The sequence below is a fragment of the Lutzomyia longipalpis genome, chromosome 1 (genome assembly GCF_024334085.1).
Source record: "Lutzomyia longipalpis isolate SR_M1_2022 chromosome 1, ASM2433408v1".
NCBI classification, from domain to species: Eukaryota; Metazoa; Arthropoda; class Insecta; order Diptera; family Psychodidae; genus Lutzomyia; species Lutzomyia longipalpis.
In genome coordinates, this window is record NC_074707.1 from 14,296,667 (window position 1) to 14,315,874 (window position 19,208).

The following is a 19,208-nucleotide window of genomic DNA, read 5'->3' on the forward strand; positions in this document are numbered from 1 at the left end:
CTTGGTATTTTTCTTGTGCTTTGAGCATCTGAAAGCATTTAAAGCTCAAATAAAATTCCAAAATGTCCCAAAAATTTCTCAAACAAATCGTTAAATAAATAGAGAATTTTTTTAAGAGCTTTCAGACCACATCTTTCAACATAAATGCTTTCTGGTCCTTTTTTTTGCAGATTGCACATGTCATTCGGGAGATTCGTCACTTCCAGCAAACACCCTATAAAATTGATCACATTCCCAAAGTGACCAACTACCTCCTGGATACATCACTACTGCTGGATGACGATGAGCTCTACTCACGTTCACTCCAAATTGAACCCCGTAGTTCGCGCCTGAGTGCACCGAACACGGCGAATGTCTAGCTATAGGCCACCTTTCGTGTCTGTCAATTCGCTAAGCGCTTTGACAGGCACTCCAGGTCACTGGACAATCCTTTCTTATGAACACACTCGCTGGAACATTGCACTGTGAGCTTTTCTGTACATAATAATACAACATTTAACAAACAGTAGGTACGACAAAAGAATGCACATGTGGTTTAGGTCGAAAGCAAACACTTTTCTTATTTTTTTCGTTCTTTTACATCTTTTATTTTTCGCATTATTGGAATTTTGAAGCGTATGTGAAGCGTCTCAATTGCGTCATAATTCTAAAGGAGATGATAAAGTAATAAAAGAAGAATATATTTTTGATGAAACACAAGCATAGCGGAAAGGATGTTTTAAAAGGCGTGGCATTTTCAAAAGTTTTCACCTATAATTTGCATGCAAAAAAATTGAGATCCTGATGTGCATGCAAACGCTGTATATTTCATGAGGTGAGAAGGAGAAACAAAAGGAGATTTAAAGTTAAAAAAAAAGAGTATTAAAGAAAGTATTGCCATAGTTTTTAAATTAAATGTTAAAATTCTATTTTAACTCTTTCAATAAATGAAATGTGCTGGTTCACAATTTCAATTTATCGTTAGACGAATTTAGAGAGATTTATAACTTAAAATGAGATATTGCTGTTGAACTATTTGAAATGTATTTATCTATACTTAAAGGTACTGTGTAATACTTAAACATATCACTGTAGTTATACAAATTCTCTAAAGAATGAATTTTCTTTTATGTTCTTCTTTTTGAGTTTAAAAAAAAGTAAACCACCGAATTCTATAAAACTGAACTAACTCGAGAACTTTAAAAAATTATCAAACTCTTGATTTTACGTCTCTATAAGCAATTTTAATTTAAAAAAAGATATTCTAGTTCAAAATAATAATGATTTTTGTGATAAATTCAATTTTAAAAAAATATACAGTAAATAGTATTTAAAAAAAATTGAATTTGCAATTCATCTTTAAAATTTCATTCTTAAAACTAATTCAAACATTTTGATCACATCAACTAAAAATTAATTCAAAATAAATATTAAATAATCTATAACAAATAAAATTCTTTTTATTAAAAAAAATCCATAATTCCATCCTAAAAAAAAACAAATTAGAAATTTTCAAAAAATGTATCTCAAGAAGTTTTCTTCCTGAGGCACAATTGAAGAAAATTAGAAAAGTCCTCGTAACGGTTTCAAGATAAACTAATGTTGTAAAAATTAATGTTAAAAAAACTTTTAGAAATTAGATCACAACATTTTCAAAGTGTCCCTTAAAGAATTCTCGAATTTCCTAGTAAAAAAGCAAAATAAAATTGTCTGCACATTTTAAAATATTATTTCTAGTCCTTATTATCCTTAAGGGATTATTTAGATGCACAATTTAGGGGTAGGTTTGGAATATCTTATTTATAATTTTTTGTTTAGCTGATGAAATAAATTTTACCAAAAAAAAAAAAAATATTTTTCAAAAAAAAAACAGCAGGAAATCATATTGTTTTTGATACAAGTAGATCCTTACAATTAAAGAAAAATATTAGAAATTTCTTATTTCGGTTCTGAAAATAAACTTTTAAAAATCTCTTACTTGGCTCCGTAAAAATTATTTACGGATTGTATAATCGATAAATATCTATAAAAAACAAAACTTAAATTTTACTTTTTTTTCGCAGAAAAGCTTTTTGAAACTTTTATCCTAGATTTGCCAAAAAATTTTTTGAAATTTTAATAAAGTCTGATTTTTAAGAATCAGTCTTAAGAACTCAATTTTAAACCGAACTTTTTTTTTAATTTCGCTAAAGAAGCTCTAAAAATCTTCCTTAAACTGATTCTATTTGACTTTTGTGATTATAAAATTTTTTATTCATATTTTATGCATCTGAGTTAACAATGGGAAAATCTGGCTTAATTAAAATTGCATAATTTGCTCTATCTCTTCTATGTTTGTTTGTTGATTATCCTATGTTTCCCCTACTATTATTTTTAAATTTTTGCCAGTATATTTCAGGCTCAGAAACTACTAAATATTAACTCACTCCACTCAGCCTTTATTCAATTAATTCCTGCTATAATGCAATTTATGGCGTTCTGAACAAAATTTAATGAATTTATTTTTTAATTTAATGTTAATGAAATAAGTAAAAATTATCCAAACCATAATTTATTTATCCCACGATTTATATATAATTACGCGCACCATCAATTTTAATAAATTATTTTAAAGAAAAACTAAACATTTAGAAGCAGAAACAATTGTGCAGATGAATGTGTAAATGAAATCCCTATTGGTCAATTTGTAATTGAATAAGTGTGTAAATAGTGTTGTAAATCATGTTGATATTGTAATGAAATTAAAAAGAATTACATACGTATGATAAAATTTATTTATAAACAAATAGGGGATGAAATGAAATACTCGCTTTCTCTCTCATGGGGTACGAGTATAAATAAATATAAATTTATTCGGGGGTTAAAAGTCATGGCATCACATTCATATACATATTTTTGTGCAAATGGGAATGAAATTTGCGTGTGGGTGCAAATGAAAAACTAAATATAATTTAAAAGGGTTAAAGTTCTCGAGTTCTCAGTTTCAAATTATATTTTTAATGATTATTTTATGTTCGTGCCAATTGTTTCATGACTTTTATTCCAAATTTTATGCTGCAAATACAATAAAAATCACATTTTATTATCTTCAAAATTAACGTAGGTACTTCCAATTCCAACAATTTTTGAGTTTTTTTTTCCCCCGAAAGGTAACAATTGAAAACACTGCGAGCTTTGGGCAGAATTATGTGTACATTACACCACATTTACACTGTATGTATTTGTGAAAATTGTGTACAAACTTACCTACATTCAAACGTACAAAACTATTAGAAAAAAAAATGGATTTTAGAGATAAAAATGTTATTTGTTGAAAAGAAAATGTTGTGAATCTCATGAAAATTAGTAAAAAAAAAATCTTTTAAATAGTTTTAGGCAGCTCACGTGAAAAAGAATAGAGCTTTGGTTACACTGTTTTAGATTTCTTTGAAGTTCTTTTTATATTTGAATCTCTCAAAAACACTGTTGGTGATTTTTTTAACCCTTGAAAATCAATCGTACAACTTTTCAATGAAAATTTGCATAAATAATAATCCGAAAGCATAATGTACTCAACATTATGCGCAGTAATGGAGTAAGTTTTAAAAAGGAGAACACTTCTCATTATTAAATCATTGAGGGGAAAGCTTAATAATGCTTGAGGATGAGGAAAGCGCTAAAGTTTTTTCGGGAAAGTTTCAGAAAAAATTTCAATTATTTTCTAAAGGTAAACTTAATTTATTTGCGTAGGTATTACCTATGTACATATTTAATTTTAATCAGAAAATGTTGTTTTATAAGTCAGTTAAAGGATTAAGGGATGGTCACGTTATTTTGGAAACTCGGGGATTTTGAAAAGCGATTTTCAAGCCAATTTTGAAACCAAAAATTCGAAATTTGTTTGCAATCTTGTTAAATGGCCAAAAACTGAAAAGAATTCAGTATTTTCAATTTAGAAAATAAATTTTTGTGCTCAAAAAAATTATTTGAAATTCTCACATTTTGGCCATTTTGTTCCTGTAGAGTTTCCAAAATAACGTAACCATCCCTTAGTTAGTAAACTCCTTTTAAACAATTTTGAAAAAAAAAAATAATTTTGAAGAATTAAGAACTATATATAAAAGGCAATATTAGATTTTTTCTTTGACTAAATATCCAAAAACAAATAAAACTAATTTGATAATGAGTCTTCCCTTTTTTTTAAAGACTTGCCCTCTCTTATACTTTAAACGAGTATAAGAAGATTCTTCAAATTTCCTCATTTCCTGAACAGCACAAAATTGTCCCATCCTCTCCTAAAAAAATATTTCCAATAAATTTCTTCACAAAGTTCATTGCTTGCGGTTATTAAAATTTCAATACGCCTCTCCTCATCATTATCCTGTATTAATTATTTATATTAGAAAATCAAATAAAATTTCCAATGAAACATTAACCTTTTGAAATTTGTTTATTCAAACAAATAAATAAAAAATTCAATATGAATAATGTAGTAATATGTAAATTGGTGGAATTTCTGTTTCCTCTCTCTCTGTTCTATCACACTGTTACATGTTAATGAAAGCTCTAAAATGATATAATTAATAAATTAAATATTTAGAAATACAACAAAAAAACAAATCCAAATTTGACAATCTCCAATGCAGGACTCTCATGAATAGAATTTTATATATAGATGAAAATATCAGTGACTTTCTATTTTGTAAATAAAATGAAAACTAGGCGCTTAAACTTTTTTCCATAAAATCACATAATTATATAGAATAAAACCTACCTGTAATTGCACAGCCTAGTAGACATGTTACGTATGGAACTCTAAAAAAATGACTTTAATCAAATGTTGATGATCGTTATGTAATTAATGATTGGTGGTGTTTATAGAAAACGCGATTATGTAAATGATTGAAGAATGTTGAGCATCTTCCAATCTCTATAAATTTCTATTTATTGTGAAATTCTTGTCCAGAAGGCAAAGATGTTTAAATAAAATGAAAATGAATATTGCTATTCAAGCAGCAAAAAATTGAATAAAATGATAACTGATTATTTAAAAAAAATGGAATTACCGTAGAGACATATAAAAGAAGAATATAAATGTAGAAAGAAAATAAAAAATAATGAAATTGTATTAACTTAGTTTTTCTTTCTTCTTTTAACTTTTCCCTCTGCTTTTCTCCGCTATGTGACTGAAGCGCTTTGGAACCTTCAGTTCTATTGGAAAATGTTGGTAAATAAATTTCCAATTTCGCCAAATGATGACCATCTGAATGAGCAAATGCAGATAAGTTTTAAACTTTCTCATAAAATCACAAAAGAATTAATCCAATGAAATGTAGAAGAATGTCGCTGCAGGCATTAATTTCAATACCAGTTGGAGTTTGCTCTAGCTAAACAGTCGTTATGAAATCTCATCAATGTGTAAGGATGGAAAAAAATGACGACCAAAGTTGCTGAAAATGGTAAAATAGAATAAAATAACAATGCCCATTTGTGTATACAGTGTTGAGAAAAATATTAGGTTCACTTTTATTGTTTTAAAGGTGGTTCTATTATTTTTCTCGACACTATATTTTATTTGTTTACCCATTTCATACAAAGTCTACAATATATCCACCCTTAGTGGGAGTTCAGGGGGTGTGAAACTTCCTGAAGACTCTTCAAGGTGAAATTAGAGGGTTTCTAGAAGAAAATTTCCATTGAAACAGCGAGATTTTTCCTGACTTTCCTCTCCCTACTCTGCAGTGTAGAGTAGAGGGTGAAAAAGGATTTCTCGCACTTGAAGTATTCTCAAGAAGACATAATTAAGCTCATTGAGAGAAATTAAAATTCATGAGTGTATAAACTTCGAATTCTTAAACTCATTACAATTCTCAATAACCATTTTGCTGTGATTCTTACTTCAAAGAATTTTTAATGTCTCTCATTGCAAATAAATGGAAAACTATATTTTCCATTAAAACTACAATAAAAGTGTAATTAAAAAATTAAAAGAGAAACAAGTTAAATGAATTTTCATTGACAAACAATGAGTATCGAATGTTTATTTTTTGTGTATGCTTTCAAATTGGATTAAATTGTGATTCATCATTGGAGATTAATAATAAATTTCATTGATCTATTTTCCACGAATTTTCCATGTAAAAAGCAGTTGAAAGATTACTTTTTAAGCTTTTTTTTAGTTTTAATGGTTTTAATAAAAAAAAATCTACCGGGATCTTCAATTTGGCATGTCTTCATTTTCATTTTCTCTGGGAAAATTTTGATGTTCTCAGAGTATCCAAAATCCTATTCTTTTAAGAAGAAAATTCTCCAATTTCCAGCTGAAAGGTCTTTTCCTGCTCTTTTACTATATACATGGCAAAAATACTTCTTTGAGCTGACGAGGTGCAATTTAAGAAAATTCGTGTATCTCTTTTAGAATGTATAAAAGACTTGTTCCTTTTCATTTCCTTATTTCACTGCAATGCGCTTCGTTGGAGTAGAATTGAAAGCTTCAATATCATGAAATGAAATTGATTTTCGCCCATTTCTTTGCTGCATTGAGATGGTTATTTCTCTTGTACATACTGTGACAGAGTGGGAAAGGGGGTAGGGGTTTGTGAGATCGACGAGGGATGGTTTTGGTGACATTTGGGAGGGTGGCAATGAGAAATACGCAAAATAAATACTCCTTAAGTCGCCCTATGGGTTTTATACATGTGATGTGAAGAGGAAAACACGGCAAAGTACCGGAAATAGTGGAGGGTCTCACCTCAGCTCACGAATGCGGGGGGTGAAAGAATGTCGGGGCTTATTGGGGAAAATGGAATTGCCACCTGTGACTCCGAGCAGATGCCGTCAGTGGAATCTAAGCAAAATCACTCGGTGGGATTGAAAAGGGTCCTCACGGGAGATGTCTTCTTCCACTGCTCTGAGCATTCACACCTTTTAGCTATCCATGGAGATAATTCAATTAAAGTTCCACCCCTTTTTTGACGAAAACCACCCCTAAATTGAGCCCACGGAAAAATTATTTTATCAGCATTATTTTTAGGTAAAACAAAGTAAAAAGTTTTTATTAGCTTCCTCTATATGTGTAGAATGTGTCCACCTACGTAGTCTTAATCAGTAAAAGGATACACCTAACACATCAATCAACTAATCTGTACAATTTTTATGAATGAAAAATTCATTTTTGTGTGATTTTTTAATAATTTTACACAGATTCAAGGTTAAAGCTCGCCTTATCACAGTAAAAGCTCAGCCAAAAAATTCAAGGAAGAGATAATCAAAATTAAAGCTTTTTCCTTGGAATTTTCCCCAAAGGTGTTCAGCTAAAAGCACAACATACATAAATGTATGTAGCTACAACAGAATACTGCACTATGTGAGTGCTATGCAGTTTCTTATTTTATTCATAAACTCTACGTGAAATCTCGTGGAAATTTCTTCAAAGCACCAATTGAAATTGAATTATTGATTTCTGCTGCTGTTTACTTTCAATTGAAATTTTTCATGCAAAGCACATTCAGAAGTGCTGTGAGAAGTGTTTCGATTTTTTTGTCATCTAAAAAAGAGAAACCACTCAAATTTGCAATTTCCAGTGTCAACCTCGAATCTACTTGTCAGTGTTAATGCACTTTGCATTCATTCACACATTGATTTAACCATAAAAAAAGCATAAAAAATATGCAAGCATTAAAGCGAAATTCAAATAATAATTTAAATCGTCAATTGTGATTTGATGTGGAATAATAGGAGACAAAATGAATCTCCAGTCGAATAATTCTATTTTTCACCCATCTCTGTCATTCTATCATCAAATCCAAATGCATTTTCGCTATTTTTTTGCATTGGAAATTTCTACCTCGTTTTATTTTTGAAAAAACTTGAAACTTCATCAATTCTGCATTGAAGTGATACATAAATGCAAGGGGGATGCTTTTAAGCTTTCACTTCCTAATTTGCATGATCGTGAGTGATTCCGCTCCCGATGGCATTCAAGCAAAGAATGGCAACGAAATAAAATGCAGCAGCTCTTCTCATTGAGTGCTCGGGCGGGAACTTCTTTCCACCTGCCATCAATTTTCATGTTGTGGGTGGAGGTAGTTGATATGGGGCGAGCACAAGGGGGAGGTATTGTCTCAAATGGGGAGAAAGATGTGTCGCATTTCAGCATACAAAATTGCGCGTCTATTGTTTGTCGAACTCTTGCGAGCTTTCGTTGCTCTGCCACACCAATCCACTAAAACTAACACACAGAAACGATGGAAGAAGACGAAATTATTTACATATTTTCTCGTTGTTGCCAATACCCCGCCCAACACTCGTTAGATGGAAGCTCACTCAAGCCGAAGAGATCCTTAAATTTCGTTCTTATATGTATGTGAATGGATGGGTGAGTAAGCTTATGAGGAATCCCATTTTGACAATTTCTTCCATGGTATGAGCAATAAAGATTATAAGACAAGTTCTTGTGAAAACTTTTTTTTTATAATTTTTTTTATATTTTGAGACAAGGGGTGAGTAATTGTGGCATTCACGGTTCATTTGTTTGCTGTTCTTTGCTGTTTGTTTTCATATAGATATACTGTAGGGGAGACCGGGGTAAAAATAGTCATTTTGGAATTTTCAAATGCCAATTTCTCCCGAAATATAAATCGGAAAAATCGGAAAAAATTAGGGTGCAAAGCCTTACCAACCTATAATTTTTGACAGTAATTTGGAGGTTATCCGATCAGTACTTTAGGAGTTAAAAATGAAAATAGATTTTTGGCCCATTTCCCAAACTTTTGCGTATTGAGAAAAACGCGTTTTCCGAAGTTTTCCTTCAGCAATTTTCCAATCTGATAATTTTTCTCACTAGCTGGGTTACTACAGAAAACGTTGCCAAGGTGTATTTTTCAATAACTTTTAATGACTTTTCTGTACAATTATTTGAATCAAAACATACCCCTTGGGGTAGATCTAGTCATCCCATGTAAATCATATGGGAGATCGAAATTTTTGGCATATTTTCTATTCATTTGTTGCAAAATGGCGTGTTTGAGAAAATCGCAAAATTCTCTGTTTTAGTGCGTATAAAAGTGAAATTCCTTGTCGCGAATCAAAAGGTGAGAAGTTTAGCTATCAACTACTATCAATCTCTCAGGTGGAAAATCATTGGAAATGTCGGAAAATTCGACCGACTTTATTTAGCCAACTGGTGACTATATTTACCCGCCGCGTTTAAAAATAGTCAGAAGCGGAAGGGTTTAGGAAAAGCTCGAAAACTCATATTTCCCGTGGAGATAGAGAAAAGTGGTCTGAGACAAAGTTGTAGGCCAGGAAAATTCCTATAAGAATGATCTATCGAGGAAATTTTCTTGCCCTTGGGGAATCCTGCAGATAAGGATTTATGCAAATTGACTATTTTTACCCCGGTCTCCCCTACTGATTCTAAAAATAACTTCATAAATAATTTTGGAAAACTGCATGGAATACTGAATGCCTGATAAATGAAAACGGCGTGGATACTGCTTGGTTACTGCATACAGTTTTAACGAAAATTGTTTAAAAAAAAACTGCAAATATAAATACTTACTAAAATACTTCAGAAGAACTTTATGAAAACTGAATGCTCACTGATTGAAAACTGCGCAGATATTGCATAATAAAATTCATAAAATCAGCAAGAAAACTACTTCAATACTCCACGAAAAACACATTTATATTGCAACTGCGTGGTTACTGCTCATTACTGCTCTTTGCTATTACATAGCCACTAGCTACTTATGATATATAGGTGAAACCTTTTCTTTTTTGTTACTGATTTATAATTTTTCGGGCAGTCAAAATATCAATACAGTCGTGATCGTGCAGTAGGACCGTCGTCAAAAAAACTTCTCCGCGGTAAAACGGCTTCAAAATGAGGAAATTTCCCTTCGAAGTGGGACAATTAGTACTATTGGTAAGGTAGGATACTAATTGTCTCACTGCGAAGACAAACTTCTTATTTGGAGGCCGTTTTACCGCGGAGAAGTCTTTTTGACGACGGTCCTACTGCGCGATCACGACTGTAATTCGCTTCTTATTTAAAGATCCTAAATATGATCGAACGTTTCATTGTAAAAAAAAGAATAGAATATGTTGATAATAGATAGCATTTAAAGATGTTTCATTAAAGTATAATTATTATTCCATGCGTGTATGTATACTTCCTAAAGCAGGGATATCTCTTCCTGAAAGCACTTGATATATGGTTCCTTTGAGTGACGGGAGTGAATTGATGTGAGAATTCATGATCCCCCGAGAGTAATTTCTTTTACTCTCTTCACACCTCAATTCGATGATTGGAGGACTTCCTTGGCAGCATACATCCATTATATACGTTTATATATACACCAAAATGTGCCAAATTTGTGTCGGTAGCGAGAGAAACAAAGCATTAAGGCGTGCGAGTACAATAAAAATGCGTATATCCTTCCAAGTGTGTCAGAGAGAATTTTCAATTCAGCGGCCATGAAGGAAGGGAAACACTGTCTCATTTTTCTTTTCCCTCTACCATCACCCATTTACTTCAAGAAAAAAATTTAAGGGGTGTTCTTGAGTTTGTATGTGTGCCGGTAGGGGAGGGGGGGGGGGCGGAATGGTGGAAGGTGGAAAGTGCTGAATGAAAAAGTCTGACATTTTTCCGACGACATTACAATAAATAAGAATTTCAAAGAGAAAAATTATATGACATTCTCCCTCTCGGTTTCACATAAATTGACATGAGACGTAGTAAATTGAAAGAAATTGAAACAATCATTAAATGTTTGCCAGGAAAAGCCCCTGAAAATATATGGTTTTCACCCACAAATCGTGTTCATGTCGTTTGCCCAAATTGAACATATCAATAAATATTCACTTTAATTGTTCAAAGGGAAGATTTATAGATTTTCTTGCACCTTCGGCAATAGGCTTTATATTTTCCTTCTTATCTCTTCTCATTCCTCCCAGTTCTCACATTCTATCAGTCTTTTTGTCAGAGATGTCTTTTATATCTCTATATCTGTAGAAGAAGCTTCTTATAAATTGTCATAGAGATAGGGAGAAAGATATTGAAAAGCTTTAAAAGGAAAGTATATAATGAATTTCTTACGAATCTTAAAAGTATCGAAAGCTCATATATAGACTCTTGATATATATATTTTTAAAAACGTTGAAAACATTTAAAAAAATGTCAATTTTAACAATTTCGTTTGGTACATTATTGAAGAGAGAAGTGAAAATAAGAGAACAGTTAAATATATATCCAGCACGGTGATTTTTTTCCAGGAAAACTCATGAGTAGGTTTCTTATTATAAAGCTAAGATGACGTTTTTCATGGCAATTCACATTAAAGTTTTGTTTTTCTTGGAAGGAAAAAGAACATATACTTATTATAAGGATACAGTCAAGATTCTCATTTGTTTGATATACTTTAGCTTATAGGAAAAACTAATTTTCATAAAACCTACACATTAATTCCTTAAAGATGAACTTTGGGAATTTTCCTAAACGTAAAAGACAATAACTCAGCAAGAAGATAAATAATAATTTCATATTGTAATGGAAAATTGATTAACATATTTACCAAAAATATATTTAAATATTTACATAAGTCTCTTAAAGATAATAATGACTATAAATGTTTGTTTAGAAGACTTTTCCTTACCCTTGAAAACACCTCCTGTATACAAAATATTCGTTCTAATGAAAAATTATAATTTTTCTTATCATATAATTTATGAGAATTTTGTTAAATTAAATTTTAAATGTTTCTTGAAAATGAAAATTTTCCTCTAGATAGCACCATAAGAACGTTTCACAAAAAATAATGCTTTTTTGGTGTTAATTAGTTTTCCGGAGTATATGTATATACGTGGTGCGCTGCTAGAATTGTATGTATGTATAGAAACACAGTATATATGTTATGTACCTTTTAGAAATGAAAAATGAAAAGTTTGGTGTGAGTTGCGTGAGAACCACAACCGTCTTGTACTTTGGATGCTTTGGATCAAATAGAATCTTATATTGAAAATTTTCACCAGGGATGTTTAAAGTTCTCGCTATTTTCCACCTTACCACCCCTGAATGTTTCCGGATTGTACGATTAAATTTAATTAAGAAAGCTCCATGTTGTACATAAATCAAGGAAGAGTGCGGAATTTCTTGAGGCCTCACAGTGCTGTAGGGGGGGTGGGTAAGAAGCGGAGGGGGGGGGGGCATGAAAAAGTCCTCCGACAACCTACCATTGAATTTACATACATTGTTTGCAATTTCCTACACCAGCAGTGCCACTGCGGCATGTACAATTTGAGTCACAAAACCAATTTTCATGTGCTGAATACCCCCACATCTAAGTCCAAAGGGAAACAAACAGTGCGAGCTTTTAGATCTTGCAGGTGGCTTTTTGTGGGTATGAGCCGGAATCTCACCTATACACCATACTATATATTTATACATACATATATGCGGAATTTACACAATTGACTCGAAAGGTGTAAACGTGAAGGAGAAGGATCTCATAGACCCAAGAATTAGAGGTGGTAGTCGAATTAAGCACCGCCGGCGGGGAAGGATTATTTCCTTTGAAAATATACCTGCGATATTAAAGCTCAAACATACATAAATAAGCCCAGCTAAATGCTTCAACGATTTCTTGGTAGGTATTTATTTGAGTGCGATGAAGTCTTAAAATTGAACCAAAAACAGCTTTATTTTTTTCTGTTAAAATTTTTGAAAAAAAAATAATTTAAAAGCTTACGTGGAGGGAAGACTTAAATTTATTCTTAAAAATTCAGATTATGTAAAATATTCCAGGCATTCACGAAATATCCACCCAATTTAATCTTTTCTTAATTTGCTCATATCGTTAAGATTTTTTAAGTAAATTAAAATAAAATTTTTCTTTGAGCTTTCAATGCTGAATTTTCCATAATTGGCCAAAAAGTGAAACTTTTTCACTCAAATATTCCCATCTCTTTTTTTTTTACTTTTTAAAGAACATGAAAATTTCTGAGGAAGAAATTGAAAGCTTTGTGATTTTTTCATCGCGCAAATTCTTCCCCACAGAGATACCTGGAATACAAAAAAAAGCTCAAGAAAAATTCACACAATTTCAACATTCCGTATATACCAGAGAATTTTCCAAGAAAATCTGTTTATAAATTATCTAGAAAAAATAATTCTCGACAATTTTAAAGTTTTGCAAGGGGTGTTTATCTGGCGAATATTTTGGCTTTTTAAGCGAATCATCCGAATATTTCTGAAGATCTGAAAAATTATTTGATCATTCCTTGTCAGGGAAATGGGGCCCAATTTTGACTTCCTAGTGTCTTTTTAAATTAACTATTAATTAAAATTACTAAAACTTTAAATGTAGAAAATTATGGAAAAATAAGGGCCTAATATTGACCTAAAAATGGTATCAGATTTATGAGAATTGATTTCCATTTAATATAATATTGAATGTTTGAAATCGATAAACTAAAAACCGATAAAAATTCAAAAACGTATTTAGGAATTTTTTGTTTGAATTTAATTTTTTTAGGTTAAATTTACTACTTTTTAGCATTAATTTACTACTTTTCGGTTGGAATCTAGTCCTTTTTTAGGCTGTTATATTTTTTTAAATAAATTTTGTTTCTCAATCTGAGCTGTTTTGGGACTGAAAACCAATTTGGTTTGAATTTATTCTTTTTTGGGGTTGAATTTACTACTTTTTTAGCTTGAGTTTAGATCTTTTCGGCAGGCATTTACTACTTTTCGGTTTGATTTAAGCGTTTTTAGGCTTGAATTTAACATTTTAAGGCTTTCATCATCCGAATATTAGTGAATAAACCGAATATTTCCGAAGATCCGAATAATTTTGTCCAGATAAACACCCCTTGAAGTTTTGCGTAAAAAATTGCGTAGAAAATGAAAAAAAACTTTTAATGCCATTTTATGCATTAAAAGTAAACAAAGGCAAAATTATCAAGCATACCAATTGGACAAATCCAGGTTTAAACTCCAATTTCAAACACCAAACTGACCCTTTTCGACTCGCACGTCTGCCTGAAGCACATCGTCGAGCCATAAACTCCATGGTGTAGGAGCTGCCTATATCTACGTCATGTAGGTGTATTTCATTGAGGGAGGGTGTGTGAGCTTTTATGACTCTTCCAGTATTGTAGATAGGCTTCGATTTATTAGTTGACGCGCTCAAGTACTTCTTTTTGGACATCCTTGGGGTTTGAGAGTGGCGTGGGGAGGTGGGTGGGGTTGGAAAAGTAATGGACGGGCTCTGAGAGAGTCAGAAAGCTCTTGATGGAATGCACGAAAGTTTCGTGGAAAATCAATAAACACATAAAAGTCTTCTTTCACCTTTCTGTATACATTTTCTTCTTCTACTTCACCTCAGCCCAACCCCGAAAAAAACCACCTCCTCGTCCCACATACCATTCTGGCCTGATAACTCCGCACTACATCCCGGGTGAAATTCACCTTCAATATGAAATTCATGTTGGAATGGAAATTCCTTCTTGCAATAAAAGTGAGAGAGAAAGGAAAGTATAAAACCTTTCAATGGATTCTCTTATAAATGATGAGATCAACCTTATCGTACACTGAATTTTCTCAAATTCTCCAACCTTCTCCCTTTGTCTTCTCCTATTTTTCCTCACCAAGTCAGAGATACCATGCATTTGGCAGGAAGTAATATTAACATATCATGAATACCATACAAATGGGATGCATATTCATCAAGTATATTATCAAAAGAAACCTCGAAACTTTTGATGCAACATAGTTTATCAATAGGGTGTTGTGAGGGATGCATTCACGCTTGCCTGAGTAATGCAAATTACAGGTATTTGGAAGCATAGTTTATATATAACTTTGGGGAAGTTATGTAGCTGTGTTAATTGAAAAATTGGGTAGAATATTATTAGAATTCAAGCATTCGTACGAATTTCCTGAAAATGTCATCAAGTATTATCAATTAGATAAATTAAAAACTATGTAAAAAAATATTTAAGTATGCATAAATATGATCAAATTTAAATTTAAATATTGAACGAATTTCTTTTGACACAATATGAAAAAATACATAAAATTATAAACAAAATTAACCATGGAATTAAGTCATTTTCAAACCATATTAAACTCATTTTTATACATTTAAAAAAACCCCGAAAAACCTTCAATTTTCCTCCCCCGTAATTCACAATAAATACTTCAAAAGTATGTACTTTGCATGAATTGTGTGAGTGAACCAAAAAAAGAACAAAATCGCAAAGAAATAAAAATGTTTTGCAAATTATCATCCCCTGAGAATCTTCTTTATCCACCCACAAGAAGAATCAGTGAGTGATTTTGCCGAGTTTGTGAATGGGGAGTGAATTATGGTGATTTGATCAGTGAATATGTGTGCGTTGTGTGCCAAAAGAAAAGATGACAAGGATTTTCCAAAGGTATATATACCCATGGGGAGGGAAATCATTGGGAATTCTTTGTATGATTGCCATGGTAGACAGATTGAAATGAATAAGTAAAAATTGTCCTGGCCCTTGGGCAAATTTTATTGTGTGGCAACTCTTGCGAATCGGTCATTCAGCTGTATTTGCTTCCAAAATAAAGGGGAAAAAAAAAGAAAGAAGCCAACTAATACGAATGGAAAATCTACCAAATTTACCTTTTCCTCGTGGATATGTGTGTCTGGAATTTTGATTCCATGTAACACGTAATGTTGTTAGTTTCCTGAGAGAATGCAGAACACACCCGAACACCAAATCCACCCCCACCCCTTTTGCCCTTCACACAATAGTCCACCTTTTATCCACATATCTTCAATTTGAAATCAATGCCAAGGTAAAGGAGGGAACGAAGAAATCAATATAAAATAGAGTCAATTTGTATACACACCTGCCGAGAATTTAGGGGTTGGAGAACTTCTGCCTCAATAACCTCCGTATATATAGAAGTTTTATTTGGTAGATTTGTGGGTGGCTCAAATGGATGGGAACTACTCTGCGTAGAAGAATAGGAATGAAAAATTTATTTTCACAATTTCAACCCTTCAGCAATGTAGATCCTATCACCTTTACGATCTTATTGAAATACTTTTCAGTTGACGGTTTTATCACATAACCAACAAATTCAACTGCTGCTTTGTATTTTTAGGACAAATTGTTTAACCGCTTGATAGTCTAATAAAGATACTTACAACTTTCTAAAATTGTTAAATTTATTATCTTGAAGTTTTTAATAAATTAAGGGATAATTAAATAATTTCAGAAACTCGAGTATTTTTAGAAACGATTTTAGGGTCAATTTCAGAACTAAAATTAAAAGTTTTCTTGTGTTCTCTTTAAATGATCAAGTACTGATTAATTATTTCGAGGGCTGCATTGTAAAACCGGCTAAGTCGGTTCGGAGCTCATATCGACTTAGCCGGTTTTACAATGCAGCCCTCGATTTTAACTTTTGGATTTCTCACATTTTGTTCCTTAAGAGGTTCCAAAATTATCTAATCATCCCTTAAGTGAACCAGATTCTTAAAAATATAAAGAATCGAAAATTTTCATATAAAGAAATAAAATTAAAACAATAAAAATTGCAGACCAACCATCCCTACATATACATAAGATACATATTTTTGTGCAAATAGGAAAGTGCATTGAGTAGCATAAATCGTGAAATATCCTTCAAATATAGAGGGATGTATTCTAAAAGAATCTCCCACAAGATATTTTGCAGCATTTTAGTTTAAGTGCCCGATATAAATCTCTTGAAGAGGCGTTTACGACGTGGTTCAGTGCAATGTGTGAATTGGATGTTAAAAGTTTTATACTCTTCGCGTGGGTGGCTTCTAACGAAAAAGAAAGCCACAAAAGGGAGTAAATACAAGCTGTTAAAATGACCACCACTTCAGCACCATATTTTATCTGTTCCAGAAATAAAGTTTGAGAAGGAAAGATTGCGTGGTTGCGTAAAAAGAAACAAAAAAGTCAGATAAATTCTTTTCATGTTTTCATTATGCATTTTCTGCTGCATGTTTACCAACGATATTGTTATATTTAACATTGCATATTGGCACGAAAAGGAAAATTCAATGGATAATATAGCTTTCAAAACTCATTGAGTAAGCGCAATAAGTGCCACAAGTCACAACTTTGGTGTCAAATTGAATTTTTTCTTTGTTTCTTTTATTCAATTTCAATCTAGATAGAAATCGTTGGGAGATATCGATGGCGTGATGGAGAATTTGCAAGTACAAATTTTTCAACAAACTCTTCAATATGGTATGTTGTTATTTAAATTCGGGAAATCATCTCAAAAAATCAAGGACTACTTGAAGTACCTAAGCAAGACTGAAAAATTGTGAGAAAAAACATAAAATCGTTATATATTTTAAATTAAAAATAATTTTTTGGAAATTTAGTCCTAATTAACATAAAATTTCAATGAATTTCCTAAACAAATAGTGAAAGTTACTATTTTAAGTACTATTTTACTTTTAAGTAATTTTAATTTATTTTATTTTTTAATAGCTCCGGTGGCCGAGAGGGTTTAAGCACGGAGTAGAGGGTTCGAATCCCCCTGCGGTTTTTTCGCCGTTCATGGCCCGTGCTTCCTATCCTCTCTTTCCTTTCCATTCCACAGTTCATCCTTTCCTGCTCTAACGCACGTTTGTGTCGCTTCGAGGCGGAGCCTAAACTGCAGCGCCATCTATCTGGCGGAAGATGAAACTACGCTCACCGAGTGCCCAGAACTGTCTCCCGGTGACTGAAGACGATCGACTGCCGGCGGCCTGCGCCTAAAGTTACGGAAGCCAACTTGGACCGACCGACCTCTGCCGCCGACAGGATACTAATATACCCCCCGCAGCCAACACAGTCTCTACTAGACTCCGGCGTGGTGTACCGTTCCAGGAAGATCTGCGCGCCGATTACAAATAATATCGCAAATTGAATTTGTAGAGAAAAATTGTATAAGTGTTGTAGTTCTGAATGGAATGTGAATAAACAATTATTATTATTATTATTATTATTATTATTATTGTTATTATTATTATTATTATTATTTCACTAGAAAAAAAAACTATCATAAAAATCAATTTATCTTTTTTTATGCAAAAATTGATTTTTTTTAATTTCTTAGATATTGGAGTTTTCTTATAACTTTTTGAACAATTTGAAAGATTTTAATGCAGATGAAAACATTTTTATTGCCAAATTTGTATGGTCTGAGATCATGTGAATGATCTACCATTAAAATTCAACGAAAGAACATTGGAAAAAGTGGAAAAAGTCATAAAAGAAAAATCATATTTTATTGCTATATTACTTTATAACAGAATTCGTTTTTTGCCAACATACGAGAAGCATATCAATGCACTGAGTCTGACCTGAAATTGAAAATTTCTTTTGCAAACCGCACTTTGCACGAGAAATAAGAAGGATGGGGAAGGAAAGGCATACAAAACGGCAAAAATCATTTATGCAAAATTTAGATGGAATATTCAATTTGGATTGAATTGAATTCCTTTTTCGGTATCGTCCCACATTGCTATATACATACACATACCCTCATGCTGGTCTCAATTTCCCACCACAAATCGACTTGATTGCAACTTTGGGTGGGAAAAGCTCAATGGAATATTTTTACGAGTGTGACGGTTTCGCCATAAAATACAACCCAAAATGGTGTATCAAAGGCGAGGAAAGCTTAGGGAGTCGTGTATAAATAAATTTGATTTGCCCTCCTTTTGCGAGAGGGTCCCTTTTGCGCCAAGCACAAACTCCACAAACGGTGTGTGGTGTTTGTGTTCAAAGGTGTTGTGTGGCGAATGGATGGTGGATACTGGACCAATGGACTTGGTTATTTATTCAGTGTGTGACAGGTTGCTGGCAGATCAATTTCAGGATGCCCCATGGAATATTAATGTATTAAAAGCATCCGAATCACCCGTTGTCTCCGCACTAAACTTTTACCCCGGATTTTTCCTTTTTTCACCCCCGAAAAAAAATATTTTCCTCTGTGACTTTTTCTCAAAGTTAATTTAATTAACTCTTCCACTATGCGCCATTGGGATTCTCCGCCACTCCTATTGATTACGAGGCTTTTGTTTCTCAGGAAGATAATAGCGATTCCAATTGATAAAAGCGCCCTTTACTATTTTGTCTACAAAAGCTACATACAAGGCCAATTCATTGGACGCAGCACAATGGACGAAAGGGGTAGGGCCAACGAAGAGAAAGTTTGCCTTTTCACAGGGAACTAA

General features: G+C 32.4%; 2 protein-coding genes across 2 annotated transcripts in view; one reads left to right on the top strand and one right to left on the bottom strand.

Moving 5' to 3' along the window:
• The window catches only part of LOC129791419 (ras-specific guanine nucleotide-releasing factor 2-like), a 59,531-nt gene extending 58,050 nt beyond the window's left edge, over nt 1-1,481 (top strand). The window contains exon 25 of the mRNA XM_055829591.1: nt 171-1,481. Coding sequence (XP_055685566.1) covers nt 171-359 — 189 coding nt within the window. The 3' untranslated portion in view covers nt 360-1,481. The remainder of the gene's footprint in view (nt 1-170) is intronic.
• Nucleotides 1-19,208, bottom strand: part of LOC129792487 (STAM-binding protein-like A) — a 781,560-nt gene that overhangs the window by 231,601 nt on the left and 530,751 nt on the right. The window lies entirely within an intron of this gene.